Source organism: Rhamphochromis sp. 'chilingali' (genome assembly GCF_963969265.1).
Source record: "Rhamphochromis sp. 'chilingali' genome assembly, chromosome: 11".
NCBI classification, from domain to species: Eukaryota; Metazoa; Chordata; class Actinopteri; order Cichliformes; family Cichlidae; genus Rhamphochromis; species Rhamphochromis sp. 'chilingali'.
In genome coordinates this window covers 24695874-24714036 of record NC_137938.1, presented here as the reverse complement: position 1 = coordinate 24714036, position 18163 = coordinate 24695874, and the positions used below count along the sequence as shown (strand labels likewise).

Here is an 18163-nt window from a genome sequence, read left to right as displayed (position 1 = left end):
TAAGATGGATAGGAAGAGTAAAGAGAAAGAGTTTGTCTTTCTCCAAAATTTCATGAAGTGGTTACTTAACGAGATTTGGATGATTCTCTCTTTCATTTTTTTTTTATCTGTAATGCTTCAGGGTCTTTATCTTGGTATAAAGTGCCTTCAGATAACTGTTAGAAAAAAACTGTTGAACTTAATACAGGGAAAAAACTGCACGCCTTGTTGCTCAGTTGCATCTTTTATTCATTCATCCAGCGTCTCTCGACATATTACATACAGCAGCTCTGCAGTGAAGCCTTTTCCAGCCAAAGTTACTTTTTCTTGATGTTTAAAGCTGCAAAGTCACACATTTGGATTTTAGATCAATAGTTCTGACTCTGTGGAATAATTTTATTTAAAAAATTTGGTAAATAAGTTTTTCTGTTGTGTGAAGACAGAAAACAAAAACTCTTTTGCTCTCATCTGCCATCATTTCCACCGTGGAGTCTTCATTCAGCTCTGTTCTTTAAACACGAATATATATTCAAAGCTATATTTCTGTTATGCATATAATATCAAAGCCATCATTTCACAAAAGCATTTGCATTTCCGTTCATCTTCCTGAACTGAGATATTTTTACACTGACTTTACTTGGCATACACTCATAAAGAAACAGCGTAACTGGGAAAGAAAACCTAGATGATCATCAGATTCTGAATTTTTCACGTGGTCACCATGAAAACACAAAAGTCATTTTGTTGGCGTTGAACTGCTTGAGACAATATGAGATTTTACAGTTTGATCCTTCTTAATGTTGTGCATCTACCCCGGTAAGAGTCTTCTTAAAAACACTCGCTGGTCAGACAGAAGGCCCATAAACATACACACTGGCACATGCATACACATAAATTCACTCAGTGCGTTAAAGTGTAACGGTACAAAGAGAGACGGTGTTTTATGCCTTTAACAATGCACCCGACGCCTGATCTTTTCAGAATGGCGCTCAGCTGATTACAACTGCAACACATGCATGAGCTAAACTGCACCCTACTGCTGAAACAAGTTATTTCACCTGGTTCATCTACACAGAAGAAACAACACCATTTAAAACAGTGTCTGATAATAGAGTTGTGATGGAGGGGGCGTCCACCTGACAGCTGTGCGCTGTATGTGTTTTCCTACGAAGGAACATGTAGGTTAAATATGCCAATAGACATAACTAAAGTAAAAATGAGGTATGTGATGCGTTCACCAACGACATTTTTTTTCATAAGGAAAGGAAAACTAAATAGAACAAATCATCCATTTTCAGCAGGTCAGCATATTTTGTTTTTCAGGTTAGACTACTGATTGTTTCTTATGGTACAGTTTTGCTTTGCTCTTCTTTTCTATGTGCAAAACGTAGGTTCACTTCTATACATCAAGCACCTTGGTGAAATAGCTTCAGCAGCTATGTTTAGTCTTTTTTTAAGCAATTTCCTGTTGATTCACAATCTAAATATTATTTTGGCACTCGGTGACTAACTTACATTATTACATGACAGCCTTTTTGTTTTTCCACTATCCTCAAAGTGATTCTGCTCAACCATGCAGCTTTAGAGTGAAGGCTGTATCTTTGAGTAATCTATAATAATAAGCATTACTGCTAAAAAAATAAAGATTATTAACAACACTTACATGACCCTTGAGTGACTCTATCATCCAGTACTTTAGTTGGTCTTTGAAGTGCAACAGACAGAGACTACGGTTACGTTCAAAACTAAAAAAACAACCTCCCAACACTGTGGTCATTGCTCCCTCACCTTTCCCGAAAACTACAAAGTTCAAAGCAGACTACGGTGTTTGTGGGATTTCAGATGTGACTCATATGAAATGATTGGAGCTCCAACATCGTCAAGATGATCAATGTGTGAACTCTCTGTGAACAGCAGGGTGGTTTGGTCTGCTTAAGGCTGACACCAAAACGATGGTGATATAGACATGCGACTTACTACGGTGACTATGTTGTATTATTGTTAAAAGTTTCTGCACCTGCACAGGAAATATAAGCTAATTCGACCGTTTATTTACAGATTTAGGGTAAACGAATGTGTCCAAATGAATCAAGGAACAAATCAGCCTCTGCTGTGTCACAGATGTAGCTCGCAGGTTACGGAGGCCAAAATCTTGATTTCATTGTTTGGACTGTTTGCTTTTGCCACGTTATCCTTGACTAAATTCTGTATAATTGTTCTTTGTCAATGCATATCTTCTCCCACATCATTATAGAAACAGTCTTCTTGCACCAAATCGACCAGCTCAGTGGTCAGACGACTACTACAAATGTTTACGTTTTTTCAAAATATTTAAGAATTTGTCATAAAAATCCTGATGAAAAATCTGCCAGGAGGCCCACAGTTTAACTTATAGCCAACATATTACTGCCATTTTGAGGCCCACAAACAATGTGGTCCTCAAAGCGAACACATGTACACTTTCTGAACTGGAGGCATCCGAGTGAGAGGAGTGACATTCAACTTTCCCAATTAACTCCTGTTATATTTGATCAAGGGCTTCAGGAGAAGAATAGAAAGCAACTCTTATATCATCTGATTTAAGGCTTAGGAACACAAAACACCACAGATCTGAAGAGCAACTTCTCAGGATTTTAGTTATTTTTTCAAATCACTTTGAAATGACTTGAAGTTTTAAGGTTTTTACATACATTTCCCTTGTTATCCAGAAAACACCTCACTTTATTGGAAGGAGGCCTGTTGGTAGTCAAAGACTCAACTCTGTTGCTCCAGTAAAAATGCACATAATGTTTGCGTTTTTCTGATTTTCTTCTGTATCTTTAACTTTTCATTTATTGCCTCAGGTTTGCTTTGCCTGTGATTCTATTATCGTTTATACAAGAGATATGGTGAACAGTTAATGCAGCTGCAAGCCACTAAAATGCTCTCTCGCGGCTTTTTATTAAACCTACATGTGTGGATAAAGATTCAAATTCAAAAATTCTGTGTTATATTATTTTAAGACTGAAGCTTCATTGTTTCCTGGAAATATTCCTGTAAATGTGACTTTAACTTTTAGAGCTTCAGTGACCATAAAAGCAGATCAGAGAGGAGTTTATGACGCTTACATTATCCTTGTTTTAGCTCGTGTCCGTTTGTGTAGAATGAATAAGTCATGCTATGTCTTCCTGTAACCACACTTACAGTCAGCTGACCCTAGGTCCTTCAACCTACTGAATCGTCACAAAATGAAGCACAATGACAGACTTCCTCGCTCAGTCAGTTCCATCTCACTTTCCAAAGTGTCCAGAAAAAGAAATGACTCGTCAAACAAGTACGTAAACATGGTGTTGCCGTAGTCACGTAGTCAGCGCCCATTGTATCGGTGTGGTCATGGATGCACTTGAGATCGTGTGACCACAGCCGCTGTTAACGCTGGAGTGAGCATGTGTCATGTTCTCCCATTGCTCGAGGAAGAAGGTGGAGATACCGACGGCTTGTCGTTTTCTCTCGCTTCACTCTCCTCAGCGGGTGGAGGCACAGCAGACGGACTGAGAGGGGCAGAAAGAGAAATGCATCATTTTTTCCAGTAGAAACTAAACTCGCTCTACCTGTGGGTTCGGTGGTTCGCTATAATTTTCATTAAAGGTTTTGATATAAAGTGCGATATTTTCAGATGGATAAATATTACGGCTTTTAGGTAAATGGAGACAGTTGGCATAGATTTTCAGGTAATAAAGTCCAGCCAGTTAAGCATAAAGCTTATTTATATTTAAAGCTAAATAAACATATAGTAAATAGTGTAGTCATAACTAAGTAATAACCATGTCTATCATGTGTATCAGGTGTATAAACAGGTAACAAATCAAAATAAAGAAAGTTGAAATAATATAATGCATTTTGACAAAAGGGGATTATAATAATAACTTTACTAGATACACATAATTAAAGCTGAATACACCTATACTGTAATGTTTTATAACCCATTTAATAAATGTTTATTTTAAATACAATATAAATTAGATATGCTGTATACACTGAAACTGCTCGAATAGTTTTTTTTTAAAGGAAGCTAAATAGATCAATAAAATCAACATCAAGTGTGTGTTTATGTGCGTGTGTACCTGTCTTCGCTCTGTGTGATGAGTCTCCTGCAGGTCTCCATCTGAACATCCAGGCCTCTCTTCATCGAGCACATCTCCATGTACTCGTGCAGGTGTCGGTTCATGTCGCTCTTAGCTGTGGCCAATTCCAGCTACAGTCAGAAAACTGAGAGTTAGACTAAATCACTCCAAGAATACATACGCATGCAATCAACAGCAATCTAACAGAGTCTCGGTCTCACTTCCTCACCCATGCAGAGAATATCAAAACAAATGTGAAAAAATAAGTGCATGCCTTTGCAAACAGACTCCCGTTACGTGAACGTTTGCTATTTCTTTTGTTTAACATGAGCACTTGTATAATCGCTCATTCAAAAATCAGTCACTAGTTATTGTGAAAATCTTCAGGCTACAACTGAACTGAAGTTGTAGCCTGCAGTTTAAAGTGAGTTTTCAAACTCAGACTGCAGACATTCTGAATGTGTTCTGGCACCAATTCATGTTTAAATATTTTCACACACTCAACTCCTTAAAGTTACTGATGGTGTTTAGAGCCTTGTGGATAGCTTGTTTGGTTTAGTCGCTGATTTCGGTGCGATAGTCAAAAAGGCAAAGTTTGACGGATGTGGTTTCTGTCAAGTTATACCTGGAATTTAATAATCAAATGTAAAAAATTGGAAGGATCACAGCTTTATTACATAGTAAGTCACATTTAAGCTCAGTCTAAACATACTCTGACCAGCGTTTCCTCTCTCACAGTAAACAAACCCATGGCTGGTTTATAAGACAAGGACAGAGCTTAGTTAGTCCTCGACTACAACCTGTTTTCACTGAAGCCCTTCATTTAATTTTTCTTTTCTAGCCTGGAAGTAGGCTTAGTCAATGTCTGAGAAACTATCTGTCAAAGTTTAGAGTTAGACTCAGAGTTTGTTAAACCTGCTTTCTTGAACAACCCCCTGACTATGTGCAGCCAAACTGCTCAGGCTTACATAAACTCATCTAAAATGTATGAAAGATGTAAAGAAAGGCCTTTAAAGTACTTTAAAGATTAAATTCAGCAAGGCAGGCTACTGCCCCTTTAAAACAAAGCATAGTAATAGTATTTCACTTAATGTCATTATTTAGACATCATATTGTCTTGTGAATGCAAGACACAAAAAACAGTGCAGGAGACATAATGCATGCAGCAAAAATGAAAGAACAAACTGCCAGCATGTAGGATGAAGGAAGTTATTTAACATATAAAAGTACAGAGCAAGCGTCTGACCTCAATTTGGTCAATGGTCTCTTGGTATTCCTTCTCTCGAGATTTGAAAAGACATTCGGTGTCATTAATCACCTTTTCCAGACAGTCCTCCTGCTGAAGACAAACACGGACATGGAAATTTACATGCGATGAAAGGTAGTTATAATCGGTTTAACGTGTGCATCATCAGACATCACCGCAGACATAGAAACATCAAAGCACAGCTGTTGCAGTGCTCCCATCAGCTCACATTTCACTGACTTATTTCCCACGGGAGAAAGAGCAGACTTTTCAAAGCGCACACAGCTGGTAAATGAAAACAAATACCTACATGCATTTCTTGGAAACAAACACCATGTACGCTAAATACAGGCTGGATTTGTGCGAGTGTTGTTTTGTTGCCTGAATTGGCCCGGCCACAGCAGAGCACCGAAGGGCAGCAGACTGAGCTTTGAAGGACTCCACTCTGCCTACTGTTCTGGATAAAGTCCACTTATAACCACACAAACAAAAGCTTCTTTGAAATCTGAAGCAATAATATCAAACCATGTGCACTTAGAAATTACAGTGCGCTTCTTCTACTTTATAAAACTCCTTTATGCAGTGACTTAAACAGTGTTTAAGCTGAAATTCTGAAACGTTTTTTTTAAAGTAACAATAGATGTCAGATGTCTCTTTATAACTGCATTCACTCAGGATGAACATCTGAGACATGGCTGAGAGAATTTAGTAATTAGCCATGCTCTCTGTTTTTGCGACAATGACAAAAATAGAGAAGCACACATGTGCCAATTAAAGAAACAGTTTATTTTTAAACTAAAGAGCCAAAGAAAGAACTTAAACTAGCCATGGGATGTGTATTCAGTATTGCCAGCAGTGTGAGAGAGTGCGTGAGTGAGGAAACGGCATATGCAATGTTGTCTCGTGCCATGCAACAAACCAAGATACAACCAAAATCTCAGAAGTGTCTCTGGAGAGGAAAGCCACGCTGGCAGCTGAGCTCTGAGGGCGTTTGTAGAGCACACTGGGCCCAGGTGCTGCCAATCGTGTTAATTAGTCGGCACCTGCAGTACACGGGTGCTACACAGGCGGACTGAAATGCAGGTGGGGTGAGTGGGTTGTCTTGTGATGTTATCTGTGTTTCATTTTTTTTTTGTTTTCCCTGCACCTTTTGCAGGTGCACGACAATTCAGAAACTCAATTTCACTGAAACCTGAAAGGATGATGAGATGCCAACATATAGTAATGAAAATTGTTCCGTCTTTCAGAAAGATCGACATTTACGGTCACGTGAAAAACAAAAAGAAAGAACTGCACAGCCCTGTGAAAAACAAAGTTACCTCGTGTGAATGAGCAGACTGGATGACCACCTTTAGCACAAATAACCTTAAGTAATTGTTTTCTATATGACATTCTGTCTCTCATGTCCCTTTGGGGGAATTTTAGCCCACTCTTCTTCAAAGTGTTGCTTCAGTTTATTGAGGTTTGAGGGCACTTGTTTATGCACAAGTGTCTAACATCCCAGACCTGAGTCTGGTTGAGGTCTGGACTTTGATTGCGCCACCTTTAGACTTTGATTTTACAGATTTGCTGCTGTACATGTCCTGCTGGATGACCCAGTTTGGGCCAAGCTTCAGCTGTCAGACAGATGGCCAGATTTGACTCTAGAATACGTTGGTATGCAGAGGAGCTTATGGTCGACTCAGTAACTGCAAGGTGCCCAGCTCCTATAGCTGCAAAACAAGTTCATGTCACCCCCCACCCCACTGTTCCAGAAGTCTTGTGGTTTGTTCTGATTCAACTTTGCAAAACCAAGCTGTGCTACAATGGTTAAAGAGAATAGGCTTTCTCCTGGTAACCCTTACAAACAAGCCATACTTGTTGAGTCTTTTTTTTAATGGTACTGTCATGAACTTGAACATTTAATATGCTAAATGTGGCCTGTCGAGTCTGAAAAGTAGTTGCAATCTGCCAGAGCACTGCACAGTCAGCACTTGGGGTGAATTTGCTCTGAGCTTCTGGGAACACTGCGGCAGTGTACTTAGTTTTTCACAGAAATGAATAGAGCCTTGTGAAAAAGTGCTTTCTCACATGACTGCATGTGTCAGCTTACTAAGTGAGGTCTATAACTGGTGACCACAGATATCTGTCGATTTCAGTAAAACACAGGCTTGTTTATGCTGTGTGAATGTTTTGCAGAAAACAGTGATGATGGGGTAACTTCTGACAGTCATAATCCCTTGCAATTAGTATTTTTAATATGCCACAACGATGGCTAAAGGTAAATCTTTCAATTTTTCAGCTTTTTTGAAGCCTCTATATGTTCATAAATTAGCTCCTCTCTGGTAGCCACAGCTATATTTCTAACAACTTTGAGCTTTAAATCTTCACAGAGAGTTCTCTCAGTCTTAAACTTGTGTGACTGCTGCCTACCTCTCCCGGTGGGTGGGTGGGATCTGGAGGCAAAGTGCATCCTGGGAAATCCTCCCAAAGCAGCAGCGTCTCTTCAGTCTCCTCCCACGCTAGACTGTCACAGTCATCCTCAAACTCACATTCACGCCTGAAATTTTTTTTTAAAAAAGTATCAATGCACACATACAAATGCACATGGCCTGAAAAGACTACTCAGATTACAGTAATTACATCTGCAGACCACTCACAGCTGGTTTAGCATCCTCTGCATCTCCTCATTGATCTGATTAGCAGCAGATCCACAGTGCTCCTCATCTTTAACCACTGCTCCGTCACTTTCGGAGGTGCTGACGGGCTCGTCACACTCACTCCCATTAAAGGACAGAGGGGTTTGTTTACGGCGGCAGTTTAGCGATGGTTGGTTATTAGGAACCTGCAGAAAAGTTTGGGATTAGAGGATCAGACTAACAAGTAGACACTTGCTAAAAGCAGATAAAAAAAGAACCAGAGATGATGAGATTAAACAGTTTTACCTGATACATTTGGATGACGTCTTCACAGTTCCTCTGCTGGGCCACATCGCACAAGCGAGCAGTGATGTCGATCCTGCGGCAGATGTCCATGTCCACCTTCATCGCTTTCTCCTGGATTTTGCTGTCCAAATCTGACAAATTCTACAGAGAGGATGGATATGGGAACTGTTCAGCATCACTGGAAAACTGTACCAATAAGACTGATTATGACATAATAGTAGCACCATTTTCTTATACAGCACCCTAAAGATAGAAAATAAGACCCCTGAAAACTCAGGGGTCACCAATCCTCAGTCGTTTGGTACCAGACCATGAGAGTTGAGGCTCAGTTGTGAAATTTATGGTTTTCGGGGGTTTTTTATCGTTAACTCGGTTTCCCTGGGTCTTTTCCCGCGTTGTAGTTGTGTGTCTTATTTTGAAAGAAATATTTATGCATTACCATAACGACCGGAGAGCATTAAGGGGCAGAGAAGAGGATGTTACTCTCAATGTTGTTGGCGCATTTCAGTAGGACACTGTTAATACAGTTACAGAATTACAAGGTTGGGCACCGCTGCTGTAACTAAAGCAAGCTGTTTCACACATGGACTTGGAGAATCCTTCCTCGGGAAATCTCCTGATTGGTTTACGTGGAGGTACTGCAGAGTGTGCGGGATGCAGAAACCATGACGACTACTCGCTAGCTATGAATTCACTGGACTATAACCTGCAGTACTCTCACGTCAGCACAAATTGTTGCATTTGGACAGCAGACTTTACACTATGGAGTTGGCAGGTTAAAGAGTTGGGTTGGATGTTTGCGTTCTCACAGCCACGTTTATCCAGGTGATGTCTAAAAAAAAGTTCAGGGCTTCAGTGTGAAAGCAGCTTATAAGGACAAACTACCAAGTGAATGCAGAGGGACATCTGATTACTGTAAAGAGCTAAAACTGTTTGTGATTATTATATGAATGTATGAGCTTACATTGCTCAGGAGCCCTTTGAAGACAACCAGCTCCGTATTCAGATGCTGGACCCTGCGAACCAGCTCGTCCTGGCAGCCTTCGCTCTCCTGCAGGTCCTGCACACGCAAAAGAAGTCATAATGAGCAAATGCACTTAACCACAACTCTCTTTACTGTAGTTTTTGGGTCACATTGTGCAAAAAGATTTTATCTGCAAAGAGCACATTCAAATCCTAAATGCATAATCACTTCTGGGAAGCTCTAAATGAGTCTGACATCATGGTAACCCTCAAAGTCTCCCCGCTGATTTATTCACACGTGCTGCAGTTACAATACTCGAGAAGCATTTTTTTTACCCTTTTGTGGGCTTAAAGTGCGGTGGTATTTCCTGTCAAATTGGGTCAGGTAAAGATTCCTCGCAATGGGGCACATGCTCAAAAACACATATACAGGAAACCACTGGGCTTAGAATGAGACCTTTGCCATGAAGTCAACATTTGGGGGGTAGGAGGCATTCGTTTTGGGGGCTTTATCTGTCATCTCAGTGGTATTCATATTCTCGCTCTTAACTGTTACTGCACAAAAAAGATGAATGTCACGGCTACTCTTCATCACATGTGTCTACATGTAGACTAAAAGCAGACTTCAATCAAACACTAATGCTAATCAAGCCAGAACTGTTAGACAGCATACTGAGTATTCATTTAATTTTTCAGCATTTCACTTTGGCTATATATAAACTAAATTATGCCATAATGAATGGTTTCATTGTGGGGAAATGTGTTTATAAGGACACAAGTGCAAGAAATACAGTAATTGCAATTTGATGGTTGGCGACAGGCAGATATAAATACAACTTTCATGTCCTTAAATCCATTTTGGCACTGTTAGCAGTGGATGGTTAAGGGGTTTCAGGAAAAAAGCTAATCAATTAAAAGAGAGTGCACTAGCATTGGATGACTCATTGATAGCAGCTAAAGAAGCTAATAATCATTGCCAGCACAGAGAAAGAGGTATGTGCTTGGCAAGATCAACAAACAGCTGCAGCACAATCTATATTTAACCAAACTAATCCGCCCTACTTCTCTCACTTTCATGAAACTATTTAACCTTTAACATTATTGTAAAGACGCCAGCGCAGCCTTAGCTAAAGCGTGTCATGCAGCATAGAATTAAAAATTTAAAGCGAACGGATATGTATTAAAGACGTGTGTGTGTGTGAATGTTTGTTAATTCTGTCACTTCAGAGAACTCACATCAGTTTTCTGAGGACTGCCTGACAGCAACTATTGCGGGTACTTGCCAAAATCTAACCTCTGCCTTCATAATAACATATAATCATTTATAATATCGAGACTTTCAGTCCCCACAGTGGGACTATATAAACAGATTTATGTTCCCCCATCTTGAGAAATACAAGAACAGACAAAAAAAAGGGTACATAATGTTACCTCCTGTAAGTCTGCAATCTTCTGTTGCAGATCCATCCTCATAGTGTATTCCTCTTCCCATCTAGGAGACACAGAGATAAGTTTAAGAAAGACATTAATAATCTTCTAGTTCATGTCTTCTCGGATACAGAGATCAGAGACAAAGAACAAAACATAAATTAGGTCTTCATCAGCTCTTGACATTTATAAAAGCAGACAATGCTCCTGTGAATCAATAATTCAGGTAGTTGAAAGGCTAAAGGGGCTAAAAGTCCATTTAAAATGCACCTCTAACTGCAACAATCACATTCTTGATGATTCATTACATCAAGTAATTCAGCAATCAAGGATCAACCAAACAAAACACACTTTCGACAGGAGATGGATAACAAGTTGCTTAGCAGCAGCAATTTACTCTGCACTCACTGCTGAGCACCGCCTACCTAAAAGTGGAATTAAATCTGTGCTGTAACACTTTAACAGGCGCTGGTGTAGATAAAAGGCTGAGAAGGCAACCACATGCTGCAGGGTTAAATGCAGTTGCCTGACTTCAGCTCTGACCTGAGGCCCTTTGCTCAGTCTTCCCAGTTTCCAGGCAAAATGCCTAAAATAACTAGCATATGTGTGACCAGACATGTAGTAAAAGTAAGTAAAGCTGTATTAGCATCTCCAGTTTGTTTGGAGTCTCCAATTTGTTTCAAACTAAATGTGAAACATGGTCACCGTCTTGGTTTTGGTGTTGATTAATGGCCAGAAAAGTGTTTTTGCAGAGTATTACATTGTTACAGTGAAGCTGACCTTTGACCCTTCATCAATTTCACCAATTTAATTACTGTATGAAATATTGTTATTTTATAATAAGTGAATGGGATGGTTGTCCTGATACAGACAACCTGAAAATATTTTCTATCTCCACTGGAATCCGTCCCATAAACAAATTTTTAATTTCTAAATCATCAAAATTTACATTACATCTTTTTTTCTTTAAATGGTAAATGGCCTGTATTTATATAGCGCTTTACTAGTCCCTAAGGACCCCAAAGCACTTTACATATCCAGTCATTCACCCATTCACACACTGGTGATGGCATGCTACATTGTAGCCGCAGCCACCCTGGGGCGCACTGACAGAGGCGAGGCTGCCGGACACTGGCGCCACCAGGCCCTCTGACCACCACCAGTAGGCAACGGGTGAAGTGTCTTGCCCAAGGACACAACGACCAAGAGTGTCCAAGCCGGGGCTCGAACCGGCAACCTTCCGATTACAAGGCGAACTCCTAACTCTTGAGCCACGATCGCCCCGATTTAAAGGTGGACATGGTCCAGGAAGGTCAGTAAATTGATCCTCAGCTCTTCCTGTCCATGTCTTGAAGTATCCTTGGGTAAGATACTGAACCCCAAGTTAGTGTGGGTGTAAATATTTGATAAAAATGCTTAGGCACAGATAAAAGTACTGTGTGAATGAGACTTGGAGCGCTCAAATTAAGTAGATAGGCTGTCATTTATCTGCACAAAAAAGTACAACTAGATTTCAGTATAAGTGTTTGAGTCTCACACTAAAAACAGTTTACTGCAGTTATATTAAAGATAATAAAAAACTGAGTGAATCACCGATCCCTCACAGGCCAACTCGCTGATGCATCTCAGACCATTGTGCCTGTGAATCTGATCTTTAACACATTTAAAAGCCTGAGCAGAGACTACTGCGTATGTGATCACAATTTCTGTGATTTCATACCACAAGGGGAATTTCACTCACTGCAGTCTGCAGCCTCTTATAAAAAAGCTGTTTAAAATGCAGAATGCTGCAGTACAAGAATCCCTACAGGGAATACTAAATCTGAAATAAACTGAGTCATGAAACAGGGGTTGTTGTTGTCATAGCAGGTGCTTGTTAGATCAGTAAGGAGAGCGCGCACAGAAAACTGAGAGGCACTTCCTTCTGCAAGCCAAGCCCCCCTCCACCAGTTACATCTTGCAGTGCATGCTGCATTGCAGATACAGTATGGAGTGTAGAGAGGACGATGGTGCGCAGTGGAAGGAAGAGAGTGTGAGAAAGGAAGAAAAGGTGCGACTGTGTCGGTTTTAAAAGAGAAAGAAAATATGAGCTAGAGCGTGTGGTTGGCAGAGAGAGGGGTTTTTTGGCAGTGACAGAAGGAGGTTAACGGGGGGAGAGACAGTTGTCCTTGAAAAAAATAAAAGAACAGTGCAGAGAGCTAGAGGAGGGTAAGTCTGAAAATTAAAATACACCACAAGCTGCTTTAGGTTGCAGTAAAGGTAAACAGATATAATAAAAAATAAGATAACAAGCATTACATTATAAAATGGTATTAATATTTTAAAAGCTATGTAATAGCCTGAATCTGAGAGAATAAGTTTCGCATGAAGAAACATTTTGTGACGTCCTCATTTGTCCTGACTGAAGGGGGCTGCAGAGACCCCTCAAAACAACTCATTAGGGGAGGAAAAGACTTTGAGAGGGACAAAGTGTGTGAAACCCCTCAATTCACAAATAAAATGTATATATGTCTGGACAGCAGGCTGGGAAATGACGCACACTAGTGTCTCTACAGACAGAGAAAGCAAGCGTCTCATCTGTCTCACACTCTCTGGATTGTTAAAGTCGTCAATGTGCTTCATACACAAAGAGCCCACTATACTGTGCTCAGGATCTCCGCTGTGAAGAATGCATGGCTGCTCAATTGGATATAATCTGAGGGAATTTAATGATGAATGCGCAAAGGACCTTTTTGGAGTTAACAAATAATTACAAATAATACACAATCCACCAAAGCTGTCGGACAAACTTCAAATTTACAACAGGATTTATGCAGTTTTAGATGTTATTGCTAAGCTTTCTGGAGAAAAGACCAATCACATTGTTCCATATTAGCGATTAAGTGATTAGCCACATACACAGACAGCTGTCTTTCTAAAATGGAGATCAAAGCATCCATATTTGAACTGGTGATGTCATCAGATAAAGTCGCATGAGCTCACAGCAGCAACTGTGGATTACACGATCTCATATTCTCAGCAACGGTTAATCCTCTTCTACTCATCCATCTCACTTTCACAGAATAAGAGTTGATGCTTGTTGTTCTGCATCAAAACCCTCAGATATTTAGTTGATTGTTGATAAGCTACAACCAGTAAATGTTCAACATAAAAGATTGGTTCTTACTTGAAATGGGGCTCATAGCCAAATCTCCCATAAATAATTAGTTCACTTAAATGTTGGTAAATGAGGCTGTAAGTAATAAGTCTCGACATAATATCCAAAAATACAATCCTGAATTCTATTTTCACATTTCCTCTCTGAACTTCTCTCTAGATAAAATCATTACTGCCTTTCAGCATAAAACATGATGGCTCTCCATATGAGTGACCACATGTTAATAAAATCCAAATAATATACTAACCTGCTAATATTTTCTTGCAGAACATAATGTGACAAAAAAAACAAAGATGGGGCCATTTTTTTTCTTTAGAAAATGGTGTCATCGCACAGTTTGTCCAGCTCAGACTCCACAGTTTAAAAACACTCAGATAAATGTCTGCAGCACTTGTGTAAGGACATCTACAACAACACATTCTTGGAAAGATAATAAACAATGAGACATTATCTTCTCTTTAAACATAAAAGAATGGGTGTTTATGTGTATTATTTAAATAATATTTGCTAATATGTAACTCTAAAAGCTGATACTGATGTTGGCATCTGACCCATAAAACGTGTACAAACTGAGCTAAATGTTTGGCTGCACAGAGGACGACCACTAAGCTTTGACCTCGATTCTACTTCATGTTTGTCCCCTGAGGTGTTAATATTTTTAGTGTATTTGTAGCAGCAGCACCTGCCTCTGTGGTTAGTCATGTGATGAATGCAGTTCCAGGCTTGAAGTGATCGATGTAGAGTTTTTGTGCTGACTCTGTGGTGTAGCAGGAGACAGCTGGTCTGCAGCTGTTCTGCTCACTTCTCCAAAGTAGAGCATTACATACACTCAATAAAGCTACAGAGCAATCACAAGATTTATTTATTTTTTAAATAGCCCTGAAGGAACTGCAATAAAAGGTTTGGTCCATTTACCTGCGTTTATACTCATCTCTCTCCCTCTTCACTTTAGCCAGGACATTGTACAGGGCTCTTATCTCGGGGGTGATGGTGTCAATCTGGACACCAACTCCATCCGGGTGCACCCAGGATACTCCTGGGCTGGTCAGACGCTCAGCACCGGGGCCGAACTTGCGGGTGTGGTTGTAAGACCAGATTGTGCCCGGAAGGAACCGTGGAGGAGGGTTGGTGGAGGCTCCCGGACCTGTGCTGTTGTTAGTTCCCGTTTTAGAGCCAGATCCCGGGGAGTCCACACGGGGGGAGGATAGGCTGATGGTGATGGCTGGGTTGCAAGCGGCATTTGTTTGTGTTGCACTCGAGTTTTCAGAGGCTGCAGGTGGCAGGGCAGGCGCGAGAGGCGTTGTGAACAGTGTCGTAGGCCTCCTGGCCGAGTTGTTGGTGTTGTGGAAGGGCAGGGAGCCGGGCCTAAGCTGTATCGTTCCGACAAATCCCGTCTGCACGCTTACCTCCTGGGTGTGCGCTTGGTTCTCACAGCATCCACCTTTGCAGCCCTTGTTGGCGTCCAGCGCCTGCTGGAGCTGCTTCTCCAGAATCTTATTTCTGCGCTCTAATTCGTGCACTTTAGCCAAAAAGCATCTGAAGCGCAGGTTGAGAGTTTTGAGGACGCTGATGTTGGAGCCCAGGTCGTTTCTGAGAGCCATCGCAGCAGGGGGATGCGGCACAGGGCGGTGCTGATAGTGGCTGCTGTGATGGAGATAAGGTGAAGACTGAGAGGGTGCGGTGAAGTCAGGCCCCGAGCCGGGCTGCTCACCCAGCAGAAGGGAATCCGGGTCCGGTGCACCGAAAACAGCGTCGGGAAGGAGACCTGAGGGAGAGTCCGGGTGTCCGGGCGCCTGGTTCTGCTGCGGATGCTGTTGGAGATGCGCGTTGGCCCCCAACAAAGGATTCATGCTATGGTATGGAAAACTGAATCGCTGCAGATCTGGCATGAACACGGACAGGAACTGGCTTGCTACAACAGAATATTGTTATAATATAGATAATATCTGACATCCAGGAACGGCGTGTGCGTAAAACGCCTATGGCCCCGTTCACTTGGTTATATAACTGTTTATAAATAAGAATCTTATCCTTAAAGCCCAAAGGTCTTAACGTCGGCTGATGGATCAGTGCTCTCTGACGATCCACAGAAAAAAAAAACAGCCTAAATCAGGACAGATGGATTTGGAAGAAGACTACAGAACACCGGACGTGCGCCTCAGCGTGATGCTTTGCAATAATAAATGTAAAATAAATGAAGAAAAAGCCGCAGAGCATGAATGAATAAGAAAGAAATCCGGCGTCTCCGCGTTACTGAAGTTCTGGCAACAAGCTGTGACCGCAGGCAGGAGAGAGCACTGCGGGATTGGAAGATCCGTCTGCCGTAAATACGCGAATAGAGGAGCCTTTATTAACTGTTTGCTTTCTTGTTCACATTTGAAATCATTAGCCACAGCTCCAAACAAAAAACATTAGAGGATTTAGTGAAACTGGACTGAACCGTGACGTCAGACCTGGAAATCACGCTTTCACTGTTTTGCGGTCATTTAAATTTAAGTTAGAATTAGTCCAGTTTTTTATTTATTTATTTTTTTAGAGTAATTCAGCATGTTTGTTTATTCTTATTAAATCTGATGGAGAGTTAAACAAGAAGACTGCTATCCAATTCGCCAGTTACATGCCTAAAATTACTGGTGTTTATGTTACTTATCACACTATAGTAGCAAAAAATAAATAAAAACACCTCCTCTGTGTAACCCACTATCTTTCAATGTGACCATAAAGCTAAATCACCTGAGTGGAGCACTGTGGGGTTAATAAGTCCCATTAGCTCAGGCATCCCTGAGGGGAGGATGGCCCTTTAGGACAGGTGGGAGGTGCAAAGGAGACAAAAGACACAAACTTACTGACATGCAGGGGTGCTTTATGCTTCAGGGGAGACACCAGGGAAGGGGGAAAAATATAAAAGCTTTGTATTTTTAAATAAAAAATTTTTTAAATTTTTTTTTTTACAACAGAAACCGGAGTTCGGTGGATCAGTTACATGGTGCTTCTTCCAGACAACCAGTGAGACTGAGAATTTATGGCAACAGAACAACTTAAAAGATCCTTTAACATCATGTATCACACTGTAACTCTAACATCTTAAAGTATAAATTTTAAAGTCATCCAAATCAGAGGGCAACACAGAGTTTTTCAGATATTTGTGCATGAGAGCAGACAGGGTCAGGCAGGGCTAACTTTGCATTGTATTTTCGTACCACTTGTCCATCGCTTTTATTAAAATAAATTTGCAGTTCACAATCAAACACTTTATTATTACATACAGAAAGTACAGTGTGATTTCTCCTGACATACTGAGTTGTGATCTGTAGACAAACTTTGGTTTTAAAAACGAGAGAATTGTGAATTTTGTTCCCCATCATAGATGGGTTTAGTTTGAGGTTAGGAGAAGGTGTCACCGACCTGCTGAGACAGATTTCAGGAAAGAGCTTCATAATCTTAGCTGAATGATGTGTTAGTATAGCTATATTGTGCATTGTTTGGCTCGGGTTCTCCTCACATTCCTCAGTTTTGTGAAAGACTGACAAACAAGAGGTTTGAAAAAAAAAAAAAAAAAAAAAAGGCAATCCAGAGCTATTAATGCCACTGTAATAGGATCAGGTCTATGTCAGAGATGCACAGGTGGAGTCTGGGTGTCCACATCCTCAATGATTTATCCTGGATTGTCAGCACCTCCATGTGAATCCAAAAGGCATCACAGCAGCTGCTTTCTGAGGCCTTACCATCCTCCAGGATGGCACCAGAGGAGCCAGACTTCCAGCAGAACTACTATTTAATTATTTAAATAAATCAATCCACACTTCATATGAGTGCTTTCAAGTCATTTTGTCATACTGAAACAAAATTAATTCAAGGAGTAGTGATGGTGCACATGTTTCTCTTCAGAATACAGATGCTTTAGCAAGTGTAAAAGAATAAGGTTACACTATGACCTCCACAGTCACCAGATCTCACCTCAACTCCTAGAGGATTTTTGGTGATCCTCTCCACTTCTGCACCCGTTTGTGTGTCCCATCATATTCACTGATCTCACCATTTGAGGTACATTAAGTACCAGTCCTAACATTGGCCTCATCTTTTATTTCAAACATTTTGCACAGTTTTTTAACCCATCAGATATCCTCTCAGGGCTGCGCAGCAGCTCCTCTGTGTTCCAGAGTTTGATTTCAGTAATGGACAAAAAAAAAAAAAAAAAAAAAAAAAAAAAAAAAACCACAAAACAAAACTTTGTTTAAAACTAAAGATTCTGTTATTATGAAACTGAATTCACCTTTATATACTTAAATGTTAATGTCTTGTCAGAAATTCATCAGGAACAGCACTTAAGCTCATTTTCCTTTCAGTAAATAACTAATCTACT

At 40.6% G+C, this 18163-nt stretch overlaps 1 protein-coding gene across 2 annotated transcripts; it reads right to left on the bottom strand.

The window, feature by feature from the left end:
- Positions 1-215: 215 nt before the first annotated feature.
- On the bottom strand, positions 216-17861 carry iffo1b (intermediate filament family orphan 1b). 2 transcript variants are annotated; one of them, XM_080895564.1, is made up of 9 exons: positions 14716-17861; positions 10647-10707; positions 9217-9312; positions 8253-8393; positions 7968-8152; positions 7741-7867; positions 5329-5421; positions 4083-4213; positions 216-3509 (listed from the first exon to the last, which is right to left on the bottom strand). In XM_080895564.1, the coding sequence occupies exons 1-9, from the start codon at positions 15687-15689 to the stop codon at positions 3410-3412; spliced, it is 1908 nt and encodes a 635-aa protein (XP_080751690.1). In that variant the 5' UTR covers positions 15690-17861; the 3' UTR covers positions 216-3409. The 2 variants fall into 2 exon arrangements, with proteins under 2 accessions (XP_080751690.1, XP_080751691.1); XM_080895565.1 differs by having other exon boundaries at positions 5329-5418.
- Positions 17862-18163: the final 302 nt, after the last annotated feature.

Bases quoted from the DNA above. Each gene is read 5' to 3' on its own strand.
- iffo1b (XM_080895564.1), bottom strand. From the start codon at position 15,689: ATGCCAGATCTGCAGCGATTCAGTTTTCCATACCATAGCATGAATCCT. The intron at 8,394-9,216 runs GTAAGCTCATAC...TCCTCTCTGTAG, and splicing joins TCAAAGGGCTCCTGAGCAAT to AATTTGTCAGATTTGGACAG. The intron at 4,214-5,328 runs GTCAGACGCTTG...TTCTGACTGTAG, and splicing joins AGACCATTGACCAAATTGAG to CTGGAATTGGCCACAGCTAA.